Source organism: Sciurus carolinensis, chromosome 6 (assembly GCF_902686445.1).
Source record: "Sciurus carolinensis chromosome 6, mSciCar1.2, whole genome shotgun sequence".
In the NCBI taxonomy this organism is placed as follows: Eukaryota; Metazoa; Chordata; class Mammalia; order Rodentia; family Sciuridae; genus Sciurus; species Sciurus carolinensis.
Window position 1 is genome coordinate 145,920,711 of NC_062218.1, and position 26,477 is coordinate 145,947,187.

The window sequence follows — 26,477 nt, forward strand, 5'->3', positions numbered from 1 at the left end:
TCACTGAGTTGCTTAGTGCCTCACTTTTGCTGAGGTTGGCTTTGAACTCATGATCCTTCTGCCTCAGCCTCCCAAGCCACTGGGTTTACAGGTGTGTGACACCACACCCAACTTCAAGTCCTTTTCTTAATCCTGAGCACTGAGGGGTTTCCCGTGTAATTTGTTTCACAGAAGGCTAATAGGCACTGTGCTGTGTGTTCAAGTTTAGAAATGTGAGATTAAACAGTTAACCAGATTCCCAGGCCCTTCAGCATGGATAATAAATCTCCAGGAAGAATATGGAGACTAGAGCAGGCATCATAAACTCAAAGCCCCACACAAATCAGGCAAGAATTGAAAGTGAGTGGGCCAGGAAAGCAGCCTGCAGTCCCAGCCAGGGGGGCCCTGACCACAGGCGTGCACCCAGCTGGAGGCCCTTGGGCTCCATCCCCAGCATTTGCAAACAAAACAGAACAAAATAAACAAAACCAAAAGAGTGCAGTCTAAGCTTGACAAGCTTTCCCAACACACTACAAATCTGGGCTTTAAATTCAAAGCTCCAAATTTATGCATGCTGCCTCAAATTTAAGAAAAAGAAAACACTGTAGTTGGAATGTAACACACTTTTAGACCCAAACAGGCTCGCCCCAGCTGGCAAACCCAGAGTACAGTGTACACAGATCTTCTTTACCCATAGAACCCTCACTCAGAGGACCTGGTAATTTCCTAGAACTCTGCAGAACAGTGTAAGAAATGTGACCTTTGACATGAAGCATCCTGCCCTCCCAGACCACTGTGGTGTATCTTTGAACCCCAACCATGATTTCAGGGTTCACTCAAATTGAAATTGAAATTAATATCCAACCCCGTTAACTTTTCATGTGGAAACATTTCTTTTTCTGACAATATCAGCCCTTGCATATCTACATTTTTAAACAGTCACATGAGTGACTGAAGACCGAAGATTCCTTATGATATACTTCTCTTTAACTCCTGGCAAAACCAAAGTGTCATGGAATTACTAAAAAAGGGGGGTAGGGCTTGGAATTAATTAGATTGGAAAAAGACCCTTCAACTTTCTGAAATCACTTTAAATATAAAAGTGGTCTGGAGATCATTTAGAAATATAAAATTTTAGAAAACACTAGTGATAATTTCAAATACTATTAGATTTGCAATAGAACTTACCTAAGGCAGACAGTCTTTTCCCTACTCTCTCGGTTTTTTCCCTTTCATTTCTGTCTCTCCTAATTCTGAAAATTGGTTCAGAGAGCCTGATGGTTGTCTACAAAAATGCCTAGCACTGGCCAGGAGCAGTGGCAAAGGCCTGTAATCACAGTGACTGAGGAGGCTGAGTCAGGAGGAACAAGTTCAAAACCAGCCTCAGCAACTTAGCAAGACTGCATCTCAAAGTAAAAACTTAAAAAGGGCTGGGGATGCAGCTAACTGACAGAGCACCCTTGGGCTCAATCCCAGTACCGGATATAAAAGAAAAAAGGAAGTAAGGAAGGGAAGGAGGGAAAATATGCCTAGCACCATGGCCCAAGTGCAAGGGTAGAAATAGCATAAATGTACCAAATCCCAGGATAAGTGGTTCTCTTCCCCTGCGTCGACTTGGTCCACACTCCCTACTGCAACTCCTCATGGCTAAATAACCATCTTGATCCACAAATCAGTCACTCCATGCATCACATGGAAAACATATATTCCTATAATGGTGAAATTAGGCCCACTTCTATTTCTCCACAGGGGAAATAAAAACCTATAGGCCCTCACGATTTGAACCTAGGAAACATAAGAAATAAAATATTTGTAATTACAGTATAAAAAACAAGAGGTAATCATGAAATGCTGCCCAATGAAGTCTTTGAATTTTTTGATTCTTAAATCTTGTTCCTCATTTCTTGGCAGTTTTAAATACAATTTTCCTTCCTGTGTCACTAATCACTGTTTTTTAAATGGATGTAAGAATAAAGGGGTCTAAAGAAAATACAGAATTCTAAAATGTTCATGTGTGGGAGAATGCTCTACCATGAGTGGGAAAAAAATGAGCTAGTTTTAGTATGAAAATTAGGATGCTGTTAATGAGTTTGTGTACAGTTCTGAGCTAGAGAGTCACCCTATCCAATGTGGCTGACATGTTGGAAGGCCAGTGAAATGACAGAGAAGTGGTCCTGGAGTTGAAAAGGAGTCTGACATAGTGATATCCGGTCACTGTCTTCTGAAGTCATGGACATAACACCCCCAAGAGCGCCCCTGGGTCTTATTCCATGACGTAAAAATTATCCTCAATGATGTAGACATTGTCTTCTGCTCGGGCACGCACATCTGCTTCACTCTGCAGAGTTCCAATTTGAGGGCCAGTCAAGGAAACCATGCTGCAGAAAGTGTTGAAGAATAACATGAGTAAAGGAAAAAGCAGATCACTGCTAAGGTCTGAGCAGCACTTTTGTGATCTGGCAAGACTGGATATTTGAGAATCTAAGAGCCCTGTTCACACAAACTATAAAATGAATAGTCCCTTCTGGAGATGCGAAGGTGTTGCCCCTGAGTATTAAGTTGCAGGAGATTCTCTTTAATAACTATGCAGACAACCTAAGAACTATTTTAAAAACTCAGACTGGTGTCACCAGGGTATCACATAATAGAATAGAAAAATGGGAAATGTAAAAAGACAGATATCTGACGTTGAACTGAGTTACTAAATAAAGATGGGTAATTTTCAAATGTGGCTAAAAACTGGTTGACTGGTGTCTTCACAACTGTGGATTGAGACCTTTTAGAAAAGCTCTTCGACTGCTTGGTGACCTTATATCCTGTAAGATATAGGAAAGTCTTGGGGGCAGTGGAATTCTGTTGTTTCACAAGCGTGCGCCAGATCTCAGTGTCAAAAATGTTACTGTGACTTATGATCAGATTTCAAAGTCAGGGATTGGATTGCTTTCATAACATGCTCTCACACACCAAGTGCACAAAAGAGCAGACCCTGGAGATGAAAGCTCTAATTTTTTTGGAGAGAACTGCTGGTGTTCCATGTGTCTCCCTTTCACACGAGGGACAGGAATTGCTTTAGTGGGATTACGTGGAGAGCTTACTCTGTACCTCCTGCTCTTTGGGTGGTCACAGTGGGCTGGGTTTGAGTCTCATGGAAATCAGGGAGGTAAAAGCAGGGAAGACACAGACTTACACCTGCGTGGTATGTGATGTGACTGGCGTTTTGTAATTTGTATATACGGACAGTTTCTACTACTGAAAATGTAGAACCTGAGTCTTCATTCATCCCCAGATGAAGAACAGGCCCCCACTGAATATGTTTAAAAGTTCATGAGAGGTCATGGGGTATGCTCAGTGGTAGAGGGCTTGCCTAGTAGGTGCAAGATCCTGGGTTTGATCCCCAACACTTCAAAACAATTAAAATTAATTTTTACAAAAACATGAGACAAAGCCTCTCTGTGGTCCTTAAAGTGGCTCAGTTACAGATATGTGAAAACAGTCAAGGTGTCAATAAGCTCAAATGAGTCAGTGTGATATAACTGCCACAAAGAAAATGTCATGAGGAAATCCCATATTAAGCGGTGCAATTTTTTTTCTGCTTTCAAAATATTTTACATTTTATATAATTTTTTTCTTTATAATTAAGTGACAAAAAGTGAACCTTTTGAAAAAAAGATAAGTTAGCAGTGCAAAAAAGAGAAACCAAATAGCTAAAAGGATACTGTGTTCCATGACTTTTCACCAATAAGGAGCATTTATTTCCTTTTCCTTTTCAGAAGCAGTTGGTGAAAAATATTTATGAGCCTGGGTCCCTGAGATCGAGTCCTTTGTGTACTGTGTAGTGTGACCTTGGATGTCCATTCATATTTCTGAGCCGATTTTTCCAATCTGTAAAATGAGGCTGATAATACTGCCTACCTCATAGGTTTACAGCTATGAAGGGCATGATCGAAATAATGAAAGCCAACATGCACTGGGCACTTGCAACAGGCTAGACCCTGTCCAAGGCACGGTCTAGGGATCGCCGTGTAATTAACTCAGGCACGGGTGAGTCTGCGTGTAAGCAGCCAACGAAGGAGAACTCAGAATAATGGATGGCAGCCTAAGAGGCACGGATACTGAGGCACAAAATGTCCTTGCTCAGAGCTGTGTTGAAGCAAAGGAAGCAGGCTAGCTGACTTTAGTGTGGGCAGGTGACTGCCTGCTACAGGTGCAGTAAAGGGGATTTAAGCTTTAACTGGGCTACAGGGTAGACAGGAAGGTCTCCACACGTAAAGTGAATTCCGCTCACTCAAGGGTAAAGGACTGGAGCAGACTGTAAGTGGTGGGAGCAGCCAGCAACTGAGCACTTAGCTCCTTCAGTCAGGAAGTATGTTCCTCCAAATATTCTGCTCCCTTGGGCTCAATTGAAAGTCCATCCCCCTGCTCTATCTTCCCCGGTGTTTGTAAGCACTTAAAAGGACCCTGTTTATTTGTTTTATATTTTTTCTGTTTGGTTCATCAACTTGTAATAGAATAGGTGCTCAATAAACACTCAATAAGAGAAAACGTTGAATAACATTAAAGGGCAAATCAAAACAACTCCTTTCATATACAGCTCCTTCAAGAGAATCTGCAATTCAGTTCTTTTCATCTAAGAGAGTAGGATCCAGGTGCCCCTTCTATACTGGCACTGCCAGAACTGTATGGAAATACAGAAAGCTAAAAATGTCACTGCAAGATATGGGTAACAAGAGAGCTGCTCATGAAACTAGATTTTCAGAATCCAAGGGGTTGAATGGGCCGTTTAGGGGGGAATCAGAGAGGAATTTCTCTTTATTTTTACTAAAGAAGGAACATCAAAAGATACACACAACAAACTTTACAAGCTTACCTTAGTGGCTGCATCTTCTTTCTGAAGAAGAAATACTCTAAATCGGGGGGGAGGAAGATGGGGCAGATTGAACGTGTTAGCAAAATAATCCACGACATCTTCTTCCAGTTGAGTCTATTATTTCATTGTGACTTGAACTCTTCCCCCATGACTTCAGCAATCCCTTCCTGTGTCCCCACTTGAGTCTACGGGCACACTCCTTATTGTTCACTGACACATTTTCAGTAAGGTCCAGGATATTCACCCACATATCCTGCTCTAATGAAATTATTAAATCACCTTTTGTTTTAAAAACTGAGGTATACACCTGCAGCTTTGGAGGCTGAGTCAGGAGGACTGCAAGTTACAGGCCAGCCTCAGAAATTTAATGAGGCCCTCAGCAACTTAGCAAGACCTCTATTGAAATTTTATAAAAATGAAAATGTCTGAGGATGTGGCTCAGTGGCTTTTTTTCTTTTTCTTTTTTTTTTTTTTGTACTAGGTTCTATTCCCAGGACCAAAAAAAAAAAAAAAAAAACTCAAAAGTCTGTGATTTTTTTTTTTAAATGAGATACTGGAAAACAGGCATAAACCAGGCTTATCCTAGGCTATCTGGGACATAAGATCCCATACTAGGGGCCACCTCTATCAGTGAACTTTTATCAAATTTTATAGTCACAGTAACCCATCCCCTTAAGAGAGAAATAAGTAACTTTTTTTTTTAAGGAAGGAAGCTTATTTAAGTTACTTTACCCTATTTCCAATCATTTTGACTAACAAAGTTCTAAATTATCAAATACAAATTTCCTTAAATTTCACAAGTATACTCAGTTTTCAGTTTTCTGCCCAGACCCATGAAGTAGATTGATAATGGGTTCATATACAGTGTTGTACAAAACAGATGACTGAGGTTCTTTCATGAGGGGCAGGTTACACAGAGAAACAGCACAAACACACATGCAAGCATGCACACACACACACACACACACACACACACACACACAACTGACAGAAGGGGCATGAGGCCCTGGTGGCTGCCTCTTGAAGACCTTTGTTCTAGTCCTATCCTGCAAACAGTTCCCCCTCCAATGCTTCATGTGCTAAATAAGTGTTCTGGTGCCATCACAATATCACCCCAAGGGGACAAACATCAGATCTCGAGGGGAGGAGAGAAGACACTGTGTTTATTACAATGTCACCTCCAAATCTCAACCCTACCCAACAAATTCTTATTTCTTTTTTTCTTTTTTAGTACTAGGGATTAAACCCAGAGACACTTAATCACTGAGCAACATCCCCAGCCCTTTTTATTTATTTATTTTTATTTTGAGACAGGGTTTCACTAGGTTGCTTAGGACCTTGCTAGGTTGCTGAGGCTGGTCTCAAATTTTCAATCCTCCTGTCTCAGCCTCTTGAGCTGCTGGGATTACAGATGTGTGCCACCACACCTGGCAACTCTTATTTCTTAGTATTTAATTTCTTTTATAGAGAACTGATATTGAATTTTTCTCTTCACCAATAATTAGATAATAAAGAGCACCAATAATTGAAAAACAAAGAACAAAATTAAGAAACCATGATGCGAAGCAAAAATTCCACTAAAAGGTAAGCTCCATGAGATTTACAGAGAGTTATGGCAAAAATAAAAAAGATCTTTTCTAAATAGATAGCAGTTGAGTTGTGTACATATTATATGACAGAAGTCATTCTTTAGGGGCCAGCACAATCCACGAGGAAGAGGCACGGCCACGTGCATTTTACAGAGGAGCACTTGGGGACGCAGGGAAGTCATGTGAACTCCAATCACATGCCCCATGGAGTCACTTAAGTGCAGACAGTGTCTGTAGAATCCCTGCTCTAGTCATTGGGAAGAATCTGGAAATGACTTACTTTTGATAATTATGACAATCGAAACTGCAAGCAGCAGCACCAAGGTGAAAATGGCAATTCCGATGTAGAGTCCAGCATTGGTCATCCCCGGGCTTCTTGCTGGGAACACCTGCTAAGGAAACAGCAGCAGACTGAAAGAGCCCCTCCTGAAGATGATGCCTAGAACACCAATCCAGCATACCTCGCCCCAGGTGTTGATTGGCCTGGGCTACTTCTAGACACTGAGGGCAAGAACCAAGGGCCTGAGGTGCACTCCATGGTGGAATTCTGGGACAAGCTGAAATTTGAAATGCGCTTCAGAACAATGGAAACATTTTCTATTTTGCTTGGGATGGTATTTACAGAGGTGTATACATATGTCAACATTCAAACTGTTCGCTTGTTTATAATGTATGCAAATCATATGTTTCAAAAGTCAGTAGGCTTCTTTCCATAAATGTATGATCATATAATATGAAGACAGAAAAGAAATATTTTTGTTCATATATAAATTGACTTGATCTGATGTTATATGATGTGCTCGATTATTGAATTTGATCTTCTACTGTAGTCTGTATTTTTTAATATTGTCAGAAAGGGTTTTGGAAACCGATAGGGCCACTATAAGCCTATAGGGGGAAATCTGCAATACTCCAGATCTGCACTGCTAGAGGGAAGATACATGAACAACATGAAAAAACAAGGGAAGAAAATGATCCAAACAAATCTAGATTCTATATTAATAGAATCCAATGACAGTATGTTAGAAGAAATGTCAGAAAAGGACTTCAGATTATACATGATTAAGATGATTCATGAAGCAAAGGATGAGATAAGAGAACAAATGCAGGCAATGAATGATAATACCAATAAGATGAAAGAGCAAGTGCAGGAAGCAAAAGATCATTTCAACAAAGAGATAGAGATTCTAAAAAAAAAAAAAAAAAAAACCAAACAGAAATCCTTGAAATGAAGGAAACAATAAACCAAATAAAAAACTCAATGGAAAGCATCACCAAATTACTAGACCACTTGGAAGACAGAACCTCAGATAATGAAGATAAAATATTTAATCTTGAAAATAAAGTTGCCCAAACAGAGAAGTTGGTAAGAAATCATGAACAGAATCTCCAAGAACTATGGGACATCATGAAAAGACCAAATTTAAGAATTATTGGGATTGAGGAAGGCACAGAGATACAAACCAAAGGAATGAACAACCTATTCAATGAAATAATGTCAGAAAATTTCCCAAACCTGAAGAATGAAATGGAAAATCAAATAGAGGCTTACGGAACACCAAATGCACAAAATCACAACAGATCCACACCAAGGCACATTATAATGAAAATGCATAACATTCAAAATAAAGATAGGACTTTGAAGGCCCCGAGAGAAAAGCATCAGATTACATATAGGGGGAGACCAATACGGATAGCAGCCGACTTCTCAACCCACACTCTAAAAGCTAGAAGGGCCTGGAACAACATATTTCAAGCTCTGAAAGAACATGGTTGCCAACCAAGAATCCTATACCCAGCAAAACTAACCTTCAGATTTGAAGATGAAATAAAATCCTGCCATGATAAACAAAAGTTAAAAGAATTTACAAATAGAAAGCCTGCGCTACAGAATGTTATCAACAAAATATTCCATGAGGAGGAAATGAAAAACAACAATGCAGGTCAGCAAAGGGAGGAACTACCTTAGAGAAAAACCACTCAAAGGAGAAACCAAGCCAACTTAAAAACCAAAAATAAGCCAAATGACTGGGCATACAAATGATATCTCAATAATAACCCTGAACGTTAATGGCCTAAACTCATCAATCAAAAGACATAAACTGGCAGAATGGATTAAAAAGAAAGACCTAACAATATGCTGCCTGCAAGAGACTCATCTCATAGAAAAAGACACCCACAGACTAAAGGTGAAAGGATGGGAAAAAACCTACCACGCACATGGACTCAGGAAAAAAGCAGGGGTTTCCATCCTTATATCAGATAAAGTAGACTTCAAGCCAAAGTCAGAAGGGACAAAGAAGATATTTCATACTGCTTAAGGGAACCATAAATCAGGAAGACATAAAGATAGTAAATATTTATGCCCCAAACAATGGTGCATCCCTGTACATCAAACAAATCCTTCTCAATTTCAGGAATCACATAGACCAAAACACAATAATTCTGGGTGACTTTAATGCACCACTGTCACCACTAGAGAGATCTTCCAAACAAAAACCAACCAAAGAAACCATAGAACTCAATAACACAATCAATAATCTAGACTTAATAGACATATATAGAATATTCCATCCATCAACTAGCGGATTCACTTTCTTCTCAGCAGCACATGGAATCTTCTCGAAAATAGACCATATGTTATGCCACAAAGCAGCCCTTAGGAAATGCAGAAAAATAGAGATACTGCCTTGTGTTCCATCAGATCATAATGGACTGAGAGTAGAAATCAATGACAAAATAAAAAACAGAAATTACTCCAACACCTGGAGAATAAATAATATGCTATTGAATGAAACATGGATAACAGAAAACATCATGGAGGAGATAAAAAAATTCTTAGAGGTCAAAGAGAATGACAATACAACATATCAAAATCTCTGGGACACTATGAAAGCAGTACTAAGAGGAAAATTCATTGCATGGAGCGCATTCCAGAAAAGAATGAAAAGTCAACAACTAAATGACCTAACATTACAGCTCAAAGCCCTAGAAAAAGAAGGACAGAATAACAGAAAAAGTCGTAGAAGACAGGAAATAATTAAAATCGGAGCTGAAATCAACGAAATTGACACAAAAGAAACAATTCAAAAAATCGACAAAACGAAAAGTTGGTTCTTTGAGAAAGTAAACAAAATAGACAAACCCTTAGCCACACTAACAAAGAGAAGGAGAGAGAAAATTCAAATTACTAAAATTCGTGATGAAAAAGGAAATATCACGACAGACACCACTGAGATACAGAACGTAATGAGAAGCTACTTTGAAAATCTGTATTCCAACAAAATAGAATCTACAGAAGACATTGACAAATTTCTAGAGACATATGCTCCTCCCAAACTGAACCAGGAGGACATACACAATTTAAACAGATCAATATCAAACAATGAAATAGAAGAAGCCATTAAAAAGCTACCATCCAAGAAAAGCCCAGGACCAGACGGATTCTCAACCGAGTTATACAAGACCTTCAAAGAAGATCTCATTCCAATACTTCTCAAAGTATTCCAGGAAATAGATAAAGAGGGTACCCTACCAAACTCATTCTATGAAGCTAATATCACCCTCATACCCAAACCAGGAAAAGACACAACAAGGAAAGAAAATTTTAGACCAATATCCTTGATGAATATAGATGCAAAGATTCTTAACAAAATATTGGCAAACCGTATCCAAAAGCATATTAAGAAAATCATGCACCACGATCAAATGGGGTTCATCCCTGGAATACAAGGATGGTTCAACATTCATAAATCAATAAACGTAATCTATCATGTCAATAGACTTAAGGATAAGAATCATATGGTTATTTCAATTGATGCAGAAAAAGTGTTTGACAAAATACAACACCCCTTCATGCTCAAAACACTAGAAAAAATAGGAATAGTAGGAATATACCTGAACATTGTAAAGGCTATTTATGCTAAGCCCATAGCCAATATCATTCTTAATGGAGAAAAACTGAAACCATTCCCTTTAAAAACAGGAACAAGACAGGGATGTCCTCTTTCTCCACTTCTATTCAACATTGTCCTCGAAACTCTAGCCAGAGCAATTAGACAGACTAAAGAAATTAAAGGGGTACGAATAGGAAAAGAGGAACTTAAGCTGTCACTATTTGCTGATGACATGATTCTGTATTTAGAGGATCCCAAAAACTCCTCCAGAAAACTTCTAGACCTCCTCAATGAATTCAGCAAAATAGCAGGCTATAAAATCAACACGCATAAATCTGAAGTATTTTTATACGCAAGTGACGAAACAGCTGAAAGGGAAATGAGGAAAAAAACTCCATTTGCAATAGCTTCAAAAAAATAAAATACTTGGGAATCAATCTAACCAAAGAGGTAAAAGATCTCTACAATGAAAACTACAAAATATTGAAGAAAGAAATTGAGGAAGACCTTAGAAGACGGAAAGATCTCCCATGTTCTTAGATAGGCAGAATTAATATTGTCAAAATGGCCATACTACCAAAAGTGCTATACAGATTCAATGCAATTCCAATTAAAATCCCAATGATGTACCTTACAGAAATAGAGCAAGCAATCATGAAATTCATCTGGAAGAATAAGAAACCCAGAATAGCTAAAACAATCCTTAGCAGGAAGAATGAAACAGGGGGTATCGCAATACCAGAACTTCGACTATACTACAAAGCAATAGTAACAAAAACAGCATGGTATTGGCACCAAAATAGACAGGTAGATCAATGGTACAGAATAGAGGACATGGACACAAACCCAAATAAATACAATTTTCTCATACTAGACAAAGGGGCCAAAAATATGCAATGGAGAAAAGATAGCCTCTTCAACAAACAGCGCTGGGAAAACTGGAAATCCATATGCAACAGAATGAAACTAAAGCCCTATCTCTCACCCTGCACAAAAATCAACTCACATGGATCAAGAACCTCGAAATCAGACCAGAGACCTTGCATCTTATAGAAGAAAAAGTAGGTCCAAATCTTTACCTTGTTGACTTAGGATCAGACTTCCGTAACAGGACTCCCATAGCATAAGAAATAAAAGCAAGAATCAACAACTGGAATAGATTCAAACTAAAAAGCTTTCTCTCAGCAAAGGAAACTATCAGCAATGCAAAGAGAGCCTACAGAGTGGGAGAATATCTTTGCCACTCAAACGTCAGATAGAGTACTAATTTCCAGAATATATAAAGAACTCAAAAAACTCTACAACAAGAATACAAATAACCCAATCAACAAATGGGCTAAGGATATGAACAGACACTTCACAGAAGAAGATCTACAAGCAATCAACAAACGTATGAAAAAATGTTTACCATCTTTAGTAATAAGAGAAATGCAAATCAAAACTACACTAAGATTCCATCTCACCCCAATTAGAATGGCTATAATCAAGAATACAAGCAACAATAGGTGTTGGAGAGGATGTGGGGAAAAAGGTACACTCATACATTGCTGGTGGGGCTGCAAATTAGTGCAGCCACTCTGGAAAGCAGTGTGGAGATTCCTTAGAAAACTTGGAATGGACCCACCATTTGACCCAGCTATATCCACTCCTCAGCTATATGCCACTCCTCAGCCTATACCTAAAGGACTTAAAATCAGCATACTACAGAGATACAGCCACATCAATGTTCATAGCTGCTCAATTCACAATAGCCAGACTGTGGAACCAATGTAGATATCCTTCAATTGATGAATGGATAAAGAAACTGTGGTATATATATACAATGGAATATTACTCAGCTATAAAGAATAATAATATTATGGCATTTGCAGGCAAATGGATGAAATTGGAGAATATCATGCTAAGTGAGGTAAGCCAATCTCAAAAATCCAAAAGGCGAATGATCTCACTGATAAGCGAATGATGACAAATAATGGGGGGTGGGAGGGGGGCAAGAATGGAGGAAGGAGGGACTGTACAGAGGGAAAAGAGGGGTGGGAGGGGTGGGGGAAAGGAAAAAATAACAGAGTAAATCAAACATCATTACCCTATGTAAATGTATGATTATGCAAATGGTATGCTGTTACTCCATGTACAATCAGAAACAACATGTATCCCATTTGTTTACAATAAAAAAAAAATTTAAAAAAAAGAAGAAAGTGGAGGATCAGAGAAATGGATCAAATGTTTTCCCATATAAGAGGTTAATCTCTGAAATAAAATCCCCACTCTTCTACTTAGTTGCTGTATTACCATGGACAAGTTATTTATCCTCTCTGAACCTCTGCTTTTGTATCTATAAACAGCATATTTAATAGGGTTCTTGGGTAAGGTACTATTAGGTATTTTTTGGTAAACCCTATAAAGTATATAGAGGAACGTAACCGAGTCATCATAGCTTAGAAGGGACCTAGACAATATGTGGGAGGGAAAGACCATGCTGTTATGCCCTTACCCTCACCTGTGAGGAAGAAAGTGGGTAGGCAAGTGGAGAATGGGGATCCAGGAAGCAGGCTTTGCTTTCATTTTTTAATGTTATGACACAAATATTGCATGTTTATTTTAGGATATGCAGTTAAGCATGAAAAAGAAAACTAAAGTCATCCATTACCTAATATCCAGAAACAAGTACTATTACCAGTTAGCTTTATGTAATCTTTTAGAATTTTGTTCCTCCAGAGTCTTTTCTTAAGAGGAACAGTTACTACATTATATATAAAATTATCTTATACAGCACAGGCCCTGACTGATCTGATGAATGTAGGCAGAATCTGTATGTATTGGCTAGATATCAGTATATCTATATCTATATCTATATCTATATCTATATATGCTATTGTATCTATACTGTATTAAAAGTTGCTTTTTTTCACTTAACAATCTATAGTAACTCACATCTTCCCATGTCCCATGTAAGTATACTGCAGTGACTATATCCTTACTGGTGATATGTGGACATGCTTAACTGGCTAAATAATTAATCCCTTGCTATTAAACATTTACTTATTTATGACATTTTCATAATTATGAGTAGCAGCAATCCTCATGTCTTTGTTCAATTCTCTTCTTCAGACAGAGCCCAGGAAGTTGACCCACTGGGTCAAAATTACATGCTGTTATAAATTGTTTTCAATATACATGGGAGATAACTTGACAACTTTAGATGAAGCACAAAAAGTTCACATTTTTGATCTTGCTGATCTTGAACTTGCTGCTCTTAAATTGCTTCTACTTGATGCTAAACATACCTGTTCTGCAGATAACTAAGATCACCTCACCATTCGATATTTTCTTTTTCAACCAAGCTGTAAGTCGGATCATTTAGCCAACAATAAAAATTCACATAATGGTAGTTCTGATATCTCACCAATACATACAGATTGTCTGCATTCATCAGACCACTCAGTGCCTGCGCTGTATAAGATAATTTCTAAAATATCACTCCTATGCAGTCTTATTGTCACTAAGGTACATAGCGTGAGGTCATTTGGTCCTATAATAAACAGCCCTACCTTGCAGAGCCTTTTGTGTTCTCTTTCAATGGCTATGTTGTGTCCTTTCTCACAATTCACTATCAGAAGGACCATTCTCTGCCCCCACACTCTTTATTTGTTGCTCCTGAGCTACTTGCACATACTAAAACAAAGGCTGTTTCAGGAGACAAAAGAAAAGACCTGACCGAGAAGTTCGTCTAACTTCTTTGGAAAGAAAAATCCCTAATGAGTATTATGAGACTGGGGTCCCTCTGATTTTTCTCAAACTCGCTGCAGAAAAAATATGAGAACACCCTACAGAATCAAATTAAGATCTTAAGACCTTTGGGGGAGGGATGTGTACAGAAAAACATCCACAGGGGCCTAAGAACAACCCCACAGAACAGTCACTGTGTGGGAAAAGGACATTAGTGGGTCTGTCCTTGTGCAAGACTTTGGCTTACCTTGTGTTTTTGGGTGGGAGGGCCGTGTGGGACGGTCTCCACTCCATCCCACTGATTAGAAAGCATGTTGTCTCTCTAACAATTAAAATCCTCGTGGTATGTTAACTTGCTGTCCCTGAGTTAGCTCATTGTTTTTCCCAATTTTTGACCACAACCAAGTTTGAGTGGTATATGTATGTGTGTGTGCATCATGCACGTGTATGTTATTTAGTAAAATATCACTTAACGAACTGATACACCTCCAAGAACTTTTCAACTTAAAGCATCCTATTTAGAGTCCAATTCTTTTCTTCCTTTTCTCCAACTTTAAAAAAAAAATCAATCTATGGCTACTCTTACAGAAATAGACTTTAGATGCAAGTTTGCTTCCAGGAAGATAGACAAGTGAGCCTGGCTAATAAAACAAGGAGGAATGTACTTACAGTCTGATTGTTGTGCCAAAGGCCATCTGAAGACTGTGTCATAGTGCCGTTCCCATCTGCTCAACAAGAAGGAAAATTAATTAGAATTACAAAGATATTGGATTTCCACTGAAGAGACTAGATATATTCACACTGTCTTCTGGCGATGAATGGAAAGTTGAATAATAACATGACCAAATGCTGCCGGCCTCCCAAGAGTTGCCAAGAGTCGTACCAAGTTATTATTAACATTTTAAAGCGTAATGCTTTGAAGTCATGTTCTTTCACCTTTCTGTCACGGGCTCTTTGAAAATGGACTCCTTTCTTTCTTTTTTTTAATGGAGAGAAATGTATGGACACACAGTGTTACAACTTTAAAGGAATCAGAAAAGTTCATTCATGGAACCAGAGTAGATGACACTTGAAGACAATCAATATTTTCATACTAGCTAAGAAACTGCGGATGAGTGCACAGAGACCAACTGCAGATCTGAGGCCAGAACCGCCCTATTCAAAATGCACTTTACGCTGGGTTTCCACTCAGAATGTGAGTGAAATATATCAAGATAACTAAAATAAGATGCACTTAATTCTCAAGTTATATGCCAATGTATTTAGATGTTGGTCCAGAAGTACTTTAGAAAATATCTGCTATATCAGCTGCAAGGCCAGTGTACCATATACTATTGAAGGAACTGAATTTTGTATAATAAGATACATTGACCTTGAAGTTTTGAACATTTGAATTTTCTAAGTGTTTTTGGAATATCTAGTTTATAAGAGAATAAATTATTGTGTCCTTTGTCAGCATCTATAGGTCAAATACAGAATTATTTTTCCCGAGTATCTGCCATATACTAAGCACTTCACTTCCTAACCAGTGCCTCAGTCCTATTCTATGGGTGCCAAAACAGGCATGGACTGGTGACACATGCTCATACCTTTAGCAAATGACAGGAGCCTCTGCTGGTGAGCACCACACACGTTGGTTGCACTCCCACCAAAGGAAAATACTAAGGTCCATGAAATTCCCTAATGACTACACAGCCCCAGCAGGAATAAAATCAGATGATTTTACTCCTCCCTTAAATATTTACATTACTGTGCTTACACAGAACCAAAGGCGATATCTAGTTTAGACAGATCTAGAGTCTAGGCTCTGCAACCTATTTATGACCTTCAGGAGTAGGATGGGGTGCTATAGTAAAAATAGCATGAACTTGAGTCAGATAAAATGTGGATTCAGTTCTGACATTGTCCGTTAGCAATGTGACCTTGATATTCAGGGTACTTTGCATACACACATTGGCACATATGTATGTATATGCATGTGTGTGTAAGTCTACATATAAATGCCTATGTGTGTGTATATATATACACAAATACATATATGTTTCTAGCTGGCATCCTTTAAACTACAAGCTATTAACAATACATATTTAATTTGTTATAATTAAATTAGATGATGCATGAAAGTACTTAACACTGTGTTGGAAAATATTGGCTTTATCACCATCATTGTCACTATTGCTGTAGGATGGTGGAGCCGTGAGGTGGGAGGGAGACTGCGAGATGCCCCACACATCGTAAGTGTCCTGGCACATCTTTCAAAGGTGGGTGGCTGGCCATATGACAACCTAAATCCCTTCCAGACCTAACATTCTTTGCTTCTGTGGAGGTTTAATCGACTGAGGGTTGACATGCATGCAGTGAGGATTTGGCCTGGGAGTCTCAAATACACAGCCAGGATATCAGCAGTCACACAAATCCTGGGACACAGCTGTTCCAGTGTCTGTTTTGTTCTGGAAAACTCTATCTTGACCAGGTTTTGGTGGCATGATATTTTAGAGAATGATTCCCCACTCAAAGATGGGGGTGCAGCTGCTCCCATGGCTGTTACCTTGTGTTCATTCCTATCTATTTTCATTTTGTTTTTGTGCCTGGAAATAGCTTACACTAGGGACTCCACTTTCCAAACCAAATGTCACCATTACCTAATCCCTACTGAATGTGTCCCTGTGTGAATCTCACTGCAGGTCCATTTAAAATTAACCAGTTTCCAGGAATACTTGGCCAAAGGGAGGCCATAAGCAGGTGGGGGCCCCACAGATTGCAACCACTGAGTACAGTGAGTCACATACACGGAGTCCTGCAAGGCTTGACCTTGTTTGGATGCAGCACAGGCACAAGGACACCTAAGCCAGCTCTGAATCACAAAGCGGTTCTGTATGCAGTGCTCTCAAAACTTAGCACTGTAGGTAACAAAGAGCGTTAACTGGGAAAGACGACAGGCTTCTGGGTGTCACCTTTCTCCATCAAGGAAAGACAGATCGATTCTGTATTTCTAAAGAGTGGAGCTTTTATGGGGCCTGCCCAGGGTCTAAGCAGTAAGGCAGAATGTTCAGAGGGAGAAGCAGGGTCTCAGCATGGCATGCATCCTCGAGGCTGTCTGGTTTGGTCCATTCAGGCCGCCATAACAAAATGCCCTAGACAGGGTAGTTGACAAAAGAAATTTACAGGTCACAGTTCTAAAGGCCAGGAAGTTCAGGATGAAGATACAGGCTGATAGATCACCTGGTGAGGGCTCACTTCCCCAGAGATGGTGCGTTCTCTGAGTCCCCATGTGAAGAAAGGGCAGACTAGCAATCTCAGGCTTCCTGTATAAAGGAATCAATCTCATTCATGAGGGCAGGGCCCTAATCACCCCCCAGATGCCCCACCTCTTAATGCTATTGCACTGAGGATTAGGTATCAACATTTAAATTTGTGGGGGAACATAAACATGCAGACCACAGCACCACCTTAGGATGCCCATGCAAATACAAGATTGCCAAGGCAGCAGTTTGTACTTAGGGTCTTGGACTTGGAGGAAACATAGATGACCAGTTTGGTATAGACACCAGGGAGCTGAATTTAATTGTTTTAAGGCCCTGACCCAAGAGATCAAGCCCAATAATGAGCTTGGCATCAAGACTGGTTGATTTGATTTATAAAAATTGAGTCATATGTAGGTAGCTTTTTCTAAATCATACAAGTTGCCCATGACCATCTTATGGATTCAGGATATCCCAAGTAATAGTAGTAACTGACATTGTATCTATCACATACCCCCTTGCAACCATGTCCCAGGTCCTTCATCTCATTTAATCTTTGTAAGGATTCTATTGTGATGGACTGACAGATCTGGCTCCATGAGAATGTTATAGGCTAGACTCTAAGGGAAATGACTAAACAGACTCCATTTTACTCTGAGACTCCATGTTATGTAGGAAATAAGCTTTTCCCATGGGAACACCCCGCCTCTGTGCCCATCATCAGTTACTTGGTGTGACATGTTTAATAATATACAATGGCAACTCCTATGTAGTAAAGAATTGCTCTCTTTTGATTCCTATTGCTCCTAAACAATGTACCATATAAACGGTAATTGTGTGGATGTTAGCAACCATTCTTCAGTTTGTACCTAGGTAAGGGTCAGTTTGACCCACTTCCCCCTCTGTCAATGATCTCATGATGTTAGTTTGTAATTTTGAATCACAGCAACAGACACTTATGATTGATGTGATTTTTGGTATAAGAACCCCTACAGGGGCTGGGGAGATAGCTCAGTTGGTAGAGTGCTTGCCTTGTAAGCACAAGGCCCTGGGTTCGATCCCCAGCACCCAAAAAAAAAAAAAAAAAAAACAAAGAACCCCTACAACCCTGTGGTCGGGGCTGTTCTCCCAATAGCCATTTTTTGGGGCATTGTGTGAGACAGTCAGCTGGCCAGCTTAATAAAGACTCTCAAATTTGGACTTCTCAGTGGTGATCGGTCTGTTCTTAAGTTGCGCCCCATAACACTATAAGATCAGTGGTATTACATCCATTCACAAGTAATGAAACAGATTCAGAGAGAGTGGCCAGCGTCAGCCCTCATCAGATCTGTCTTACTCCAGAGTGAGTGCTCTTACTATCAATGGTTATCAAGATTCAACTACACCCAGGGGTTCCAGGAAGAGAACGCACTTACCTGTTGGGCAAGGGTAGAGTGGTGAGCAGGAAGACTCTGTTTCCTGCAGAGTCATAGTCTGGGTTTCTGAGGCCTGAGTTGTAGAAGGTGAAGTAGTTACTAGAGCGAAAACAATGGAAGAACCATGTTCCATTTGTGGAGGGAAATTTGCAACCCCAACAAAAATAAAAAACAAAACTAAAATTAGAAATTACCACCCACTTCCCACAGAGCCTTCACTTAGCCTTCCTCAGCAAAAAATGGCCCTGCCTACCCACCTCTGGCCATTCTAACTCCTCTTAGAGATTTATTCAAAGATAACCTTCAGGCATTACAGGGCTATCTAGTCATTTTATTATCATGACAAAAATGTGATCTAGAGCCAGGGTAGTGGCTCAGTGGTATTGCACTTGCCTGGCACAAGTGAGGCACTGGGTTCAATCCTCAGCATCACATAAAATTAAATAAAATAAAGGTCCATCTACAGCTAAAAAAACACTTTTAAAAAAAGGGATCTAAATAAAGTTCTAGATAGTTTTAACAATATACAGAATTATTTCACTTTCCATTCTTCTAGACTCCTATACTTCCTTTAAATTAGATAGTCTACAACAGCACATCTTACGTAGGACACCCAGTTAAGTTTCGTTTGATTAATACCAGTTACCAGTGACATTTCACTTTCAGGGAACAAGGCCTGGCTGGGAGTTTCCACTAACTGCACTAGTCCCTTTGCAATGATGTCATTCTTCATTTCCTGACCCTATTCAAGTACTAGATTGTCCACACATTATTCTAGACAGATGTGCCTATTGACCAACACAGAACAGACACAGTATTTAATTTCCCGAGGTCCCTTCAAGATGACAGTATTGCACAACATCTTGGCCTGGGTAATGATTTGCAACCCTCCAAGCAGGCTTCCTGGTAGACCCTGATCCCCTCTCCTTCTGTACTTGCATTCTAACCATTCCTCTGTTAAGAGTGATTTCCTGTGTTATCTGACTCATCTTCCTTTTCTCACCAGAACTTTCTTGAACCCAGGTTGTTGTGAAAGCTAGGTAAGCACGCTACTGTTCATTTCTCACCAGAAAGCTGTCTCCGGGAACTCTCTAATACAAAGCTATTTCCTTTTCCTTTTCTGAAATCTTTCCTTTCTTCCCTATCAGATAGCTCACCTGATATGCAGACTTGGTCACCTGCCTCTTTTTAAGATGTTTACACAATTCCCTTCTCTTAGAACACCACAGAATCTTGGAGCAAATGAGTGGTGCTGGCTGACCAGGAGTTCTTAAACCTGGGCTTCCCTAATTGCCTCTCAATGGCCTTTCTACTTCCTCTCCCCAATGCAGTCTTGATAATTTTACATTTCAACATTCCCTTTCTCATGTTCTGAGCTGTTTTCCTGTTTTTCTCTAATGCCCAAACCTTTAAAAGCATTTGACTCTTTAGGGACTAAAACCAGGACAGCACAAGAAAATCAGATGACTTAGTTTAATTCTGTGCAAGAGAAGTCTTGAGTCTAATTTTTTTCCCCAAGTTTGGGTCTTTTTGGCAGTTTTCATTTCTTCCCTACTCTTACAACCTTACATTCAGTTCTTCCATGAATATTTTAGGCAACTAGCATGTGCACCAGGAGACACGGATATAAAATGTAGTGTCCCTGCGTTAGATAAGCTAGGGTGCTCATCCCCCTCCTTGACTGTGAAGATCAACTTTAAACTCAAACTCTTTAGGAAACTATCAGGATAAGAATAAGATTTTATGAATACCACACCACGGGAGGTTCCATGAACACATAAACCACCATTTCTCTTCTAAACCACAGCTTTAAATGAAGCTGGTAACTCATCCAAGTTCTCCAAACCAAGTCCATGAATCCACCCACAAACTAGGGGCACAAACTATGTATTACAAAGTTAAATCAATATTGAGAAAGTCCAACAGATTATCTAGTGTGTTCAATTGCCTGTAACAAAGCTGCTTTTCTTACAAATTTTTATGGCTCAAAATTCCAGTTATAACCTAAAGTCTTCTCTGCTAAACTCTGCCCATAGCCCAATCCTTCAGATCCCTTCTGGTTAACTACACAGTTTTACGGGAGTCAAGGGAAATCAAGATGTTCCATCAGATTGCTCTCACTAAGAGGCTGTGACACTTAGGTTTCTCCTCAGAATCCAGACACTTTAAGGGGTCAAAGTGCTTCAGAGGGCTTTGAAAATCTTCCCTAAAAGTTATCTTTTTAATCCTGGAAATAGAAGACTTGAACTTAAACTTGTCTGTGGGATGTCTATTCCCTTCCCTGTAAATCATTTTCTATTTGTATTAAATCTGAACTTCTCTGTGTAGAATTTGAAGTATGGACAACATGACATGGATTGAAATCATAAGCAGGTACATTCTACATCCCTGAAGTCCTTAAATTCAATGCTCACTTATTAAATAAGTAGCACTTTTGTGATTTCCATACTGTATAAATAAATTAAATGATCCTTGAAGCAAAGCAGTGGAAGGTACTAACTGCCCCAAAAAGACAGGGTAACTTTATAAGACCATTATCATTTAGAATATCAAAACAGGGAAATTCAATCAAACATAAAGCTCAGTGTTCAGGATAGAAGGCACCATCCAGCTGTTAAGAGCACTGACCCCAAATTTAAATGAACAGAAATTGAGTCCTAACTCAACTACTTTCTATCTTTATGATTTTCAACCATGGACTTTTTGATTCTGTGTCTCAGTTCCCATTACTATAAGATAGGGTTGAATCAAACTTATAATGATGTAATCATCCCAAGAATTGAATGACAGAATCTTGCAAAGCATGCAACACAGTGCCTGGTAAATAGGAAACAGAAAACGACAACTTGGTTGAAATACTATCCTAAACTGCAGAGCCCAACTTCAGAATGTACTAAATGAGTTCCAAATATTAATATTCTAACTCTTGTTCTCTGGATTCCCCATGTTTTCATCATAAACTGATATCCTGTTGGGCCAGATCCGCACCATCCCCACTGGTTGTGCTGGATCAATGCTCCAAATAATTTGGCGCTAATAATGAATACTTTTGGAATCTAATAAAAAGCAATGCCTTTTGGAATCTTCAAATGCTTATACATACCAAATCTGCAGGTAACTTGAGAAGAGTGTAGGATTGTAGATCTTGGGATGCCCATGTTGGGAGCCCAATTAAGGACCCTCACCCTAGATTGTACTTCTGTCTTTACACAATGCAGGGTATGGCTTGTAGCCTCTCATTAGTAGGTCTTGGACTCCAAAACACATCTGTTTTACCTGTTTTGTGGTTCTGTGTGCGTGCTGGTGTTGGAGGAGCAGAGGTATAGGCCCTAGGTGTCATGGGAACACTTGTGTCTCTGGCTGAAGTTAGAAAGCAACAAGAAAGCAAGGATTAATCAAACAGTAGGAAACAAGCGCCCCATTCAAAACTGTACCCTTGGACACGAATGGGAAATGGTCTCTGGGCAGGATTCTCTTTCCCAAGCTCTTATTCTTTGCCATAAGCCAATTAGAAAGGAAGCAGTAGCATCAACAATATTTTGGAGGTAAGAACAGATATTTCATATTTATAATTAAGCACTTTTTTAAAGACCAGTCATGCATATCATTTATTATGCATCATCATAAACAGCTCTGTGAGACAGGGAAGATGTCCAGAGCCTGTACCATTATTTGTCTCCTTGATGATAAGTGACTGACTTAAACAGCAGTTCCAAGACCCAGTATGTTTATCAAATAGTGGTCCATTCTTTCAGTCCTAAGGGTACATGTACATGCCCCAGGATCTGCATCTTAACTTGGGGCTAAATCACATCATCAGTCTAGGCTAAAACACATGCAGGGACAGGTAGAAAGGAATTATATATTTGGTTGCAAGGTGAACAAGACCTTCTAAGGTTTTTTCCCCCATCTAAGAGGTATGGGTTGAGTATCCCTTATTCAAAATGCTTGAGAAGTATTTTGGAATTTGGAATTCTTAAAATTTTGGGATATTTGCAAATACATAATGAGATATGTTGGGAATGGAATACAAATCTACATATAAAATAATTTAAGTTTCATATACATTTTATACATATCACCTAAAGGGAAACAAAACAAGTCCCAAAGTTGAGGGATGGCAAAATAAAGTTCCCTTAATTAAAAAAAAAAAAAAAAAAAAAAAGAGTTGAGACTGTAGCTCGGTGGCAGAGCTCTTGCCTAGCATGACAGGGACCTGGATTCAATCTCAAGTGCCTCAATAAATAAAATAAAATGAAAGCAAGAGAGACAAGTTATTGAGGCCACATGTATTGGAGTCTAGTGTCAAAGTAACACCTTGGCAGAAGGAGATTTATTAGGAAACAACACCAGAACCCAGGAAATCTTCAAGGACCTACTTCTTTCATCAAATAGCGAGGAAAAGAAGAAAAATGTAATGTTCCCAGATTTTTGGATTTCATGAACTTCTTATGAGCAATTGGTCAATAATTATTGGGAGGCAAAAGTTTTCATATAAGGTCATTTTAATTTTTAAAATGGAGTTTTTGTAATATATGATTTCCAAGGTAGAACAGGGAAAGTGCTGGAACTATGTGTCTAAATATATATATTTATATATCTATGTGTGTGTGTGTTTGTGTGTGTGTGTATGTATATGTTTTATATATATATGAATGTTATATATAAATTATATAATTTATATTTAAAGTAGTAAACAATTATACTGTAAATAATATATAAAGTAGTATAATAATTTATATATAAGCTTATATACATATAAATGCTCAACAAGATTGAGTTGACAGTTGTTAAAGCCAGATTGAGTTGACAGTTGTTAAGCAGTACCTTCAATTACCTATTTTTTAGCTTTGACATCCATTGTGGTTTTAAAATATGAAGGATGGACATTTTAACATTCTTCCAAGACATAATTTCAGAAAGAAAGGACAGTTCTTAGAGTTGAATAGATTCATCTTGATAAAGCTGTTCCTTATGTTTCACTACGGAAGAATAATGCTGACAAGCCTGTCTGAAGGACACTGCCGGGGGATGTTTGTGGGTTCTAGTCCATGGCCTTGAATCAAAGTTGGGCTTAGGACTTCATCTATGCAAATAAAAGTTATTCTGTTTCTCAAGAGCAAGTATTTATCAGCAAACAGGATTACATGAACCTCCTATTTCCCTATTAAAGGAAAATAGAAAATTATTACCAAACAGAAAACTCAGTTAACCTACAGGAAAAGATCGAAGGAAACCAAACAAGCTTACCTGGTTTAATCTCCAAGGATAAGGTGACTTTCATATCATTGAACCATCCCCTGTGTTCAATTCGACAACAATACAGGCCACTGTCAGTCTTAGCTGCATCCTCTATGGTCAAAGATACATCCCCTTCTAGAAGGTTCCCCTCCAGCTTATAACGCATGTGCTTCCGGAAGGTGACTTGGGACCCATCAGTCCAGACGATTTCATCTGAGCATTTAGATATAGGACATGCCCCTCGGCCCCAGCACATGGATGTGACCGCACCATTATCCACTGAGTAGCTGCAGGGAAGAGTGACCGACTGACCCACTACCCCACTCACTTCTGTATAAGAAACCACAGCACCTGAAACAGGAAGTGGAAGCAGAGAATGAGCCTTGATATTTTCCTAAAACCATTTTTATCACTTTTTGATTTATTTATTCTCACTTTTTTATAGTTTGTTTTGTGAGCATAGCTTTATAGCTTGATTTTTAAATTTTAATACCATAAACATTTTTAGCATGTTTTTCATCAAAATAAATATTTTGTTAATGACTATATTTGTCAATAGGACAATTTGCACTGTATGATTTTCACACTCTTTCTCATTGTTACCATTATAAATAATATGACAAAATCTTTTTATTAAAACTCTTAGGTTTCCTAAGGGAATAGATTTCTAAGACAGAAATGACCAGGATAAAGGGAAGGAATATTTTCATCTTTTGATAAACTTGGCCAAATTGCTTTCAAAAACTTTGAACCAAATGACACTCAAGTAATGCATGAGTGTGTATTTTACCCTGTGTTTGCCAGGCATCTGCTTGTTACATAGGCAATACATGGTTATGGCTTTCAAAAACAAAAAGAGCACCAAGGCCTAGAAGCCTAGAGAAAATTCTCCCTCCCACTCCAATGATCCAGTTTTTTCTTCCAGATTCACTTGTAATCTTTTGAAATACATTTTAAAAAAACTCAATTCTATTGCACTTAAATTTCAATGTTTTAATTTTCATGGTCTTTGAAAACTGCTATTGCAAAGAAAATCACCTCCTCACTATCCCACTTCTCCTATACAAAAGCAGAACTAATGTCTGTTTAAAACTTGAGGGCAGAAGTCTAATATTAGACTCTTCAGAAATCAATTTTTGGAAAATGGGTTTACAATACTCCCAGGAGCTACTGAGGTTTATGTGGGCATTAGGATCAGTTCAGAAGCCCTCTAAGCAGAGATCTTGTCATCAGTTGATGACAGCCCAGTAACCAAGCAAGGCTCACTAACACAAGGAAACCACAGAATTGGAGAATATTCAAATGAGAACTAATCTGAGATTCATTAATATGCAGGGCCAGGCTGTGAGTTTGGAAAATGTTCTGAGGGAAAAAATGATCATTGTTATATAAAATAAGGGTATATTTCTCACTAGAATTTTTTTTTTAGTTGTCAATGGACCTTTATTTTAAAAATTTATTTATATGAGGTGCTGAGAACCAAACCCAGTGCCTCACACCTGCTAAGCAGTGGTCTACCACTACAATCCCAGCCCTGGAATTCTCTTGACTTTGCCTAATATGATTTTTTTTTTTTTTTGTTACAAATACAGCGCTTAATATTATAATTAGGTTATAAAAGTATATAATGAAAAAAAGAACTTTCTCCCATAATTCCATCCTCCAGAGATTAGTCTTTAAAATTTAGGAAATATTTATTCAAAACTTTCCCCCTATATACAGAATGCTTTGAATTAAAATATTTTCTTTATTTGTTTTTTTGTTTGTATGTTTGTTTGTTTGTTTAGGGTACTGGGGATAGAACTCAGGGTGCTTTACCACTGAGTTATATCCTCAGTCTTCTTTATGTTTGTATTTTAAGATGGGATCTAGCGAAGTTGCTGAGGATCTCCCTAAATTGCTGAAGCTGTCCTTGAATGTATGATCCTCCTGCCTCAGTCTCCCAAATCAATGGGATTACAGGCATGAGCCACAGGCAAAATATTTATTTTGAAATGAAATAGTTGAACATTGTTTAAAAATTCCAAAAGACGAAAAAGGAAGCAATGACAGGTTAGCTCTCCCTTCTACCCCATCCCCACCTCCTCTGCCCAGCCCCACCCTCACCCCAGGGTTACCTTTACTATTTCTTATGTACATTTGGCTATGCATATACATCTACCCACCCCTTTTTTGTTCAGGCATAAATGGCAGCATGTGAAATATTGTTCTGCACCTTGCCATATTCACTTAGCTATCAATTTTGTAATTGATAGCAGGTAAGCAATTTCTTTGGAGTAAGATTGCATCCTGGTTCTGCTCCCCAGATAACCCATAACCATCCAACAAAGAGCAGGGAACACTATCTTCCTCTACCACCCCCAGCACCCACCCAGTCTCCCAGCCTGCCTAATCACTTACCTGTCAGAAGTAGTATGAGGCTTAAAACAACAACTTCCGGGTACATTATGATGTTGATCTGAAGGAAAACAAGAAGACAAACTGGTTGACTGTGGTCCCCCACCAGACCGTATCAGAAC

The 26,477-nt window shown here is 38.8% G+C and overlaps 1 protein-coding gene across 3 annotated transcripts; it reads right to left on the reverse strand.

Moving 5' to 3' along the window:
- On the reverse strand, positions 1-26,477 carry Havcr1 (hepatitis A virus cellular receptor 1). Of its 3 annotated transcripts, none has more exons than XM_047556104.1 (8): positions 26,359-26,477; positions 23,968-24,309; positions 21,994-22,077; positions 18,718-18,816; positions 14,730-14,785; positions 6,716-6,824; positions 4,847-4,883; positions 1-2,357 (listed from the first exon to the last, which is right to left on the reverse strand). In XM_047556104.1, the coding sequence occupies exons 1-8, from the start codon at positions 26,402-26,404 to the stop codon at positions 2,243-2,245; spliced, it is 888 nt and encodes a 295-aa protein (XP_047412060.1). In that variant the 5' UTR covers positions 26,405-26,477; the 3' UTR covers positions 1-2,242. The 3 variants fall into 3 exon arrangements, with proteins under 3 accessions (XP_047412060.1, XP_047412059.1, XP_047412061.1); XM_047556103.1 differs by having other exon boundaries at positions 6,716-6,827; XM_047556105.1 differs by lacking the exon at positions 21,994-22,077 and having other exon boundaries at positions 6,716-6,827.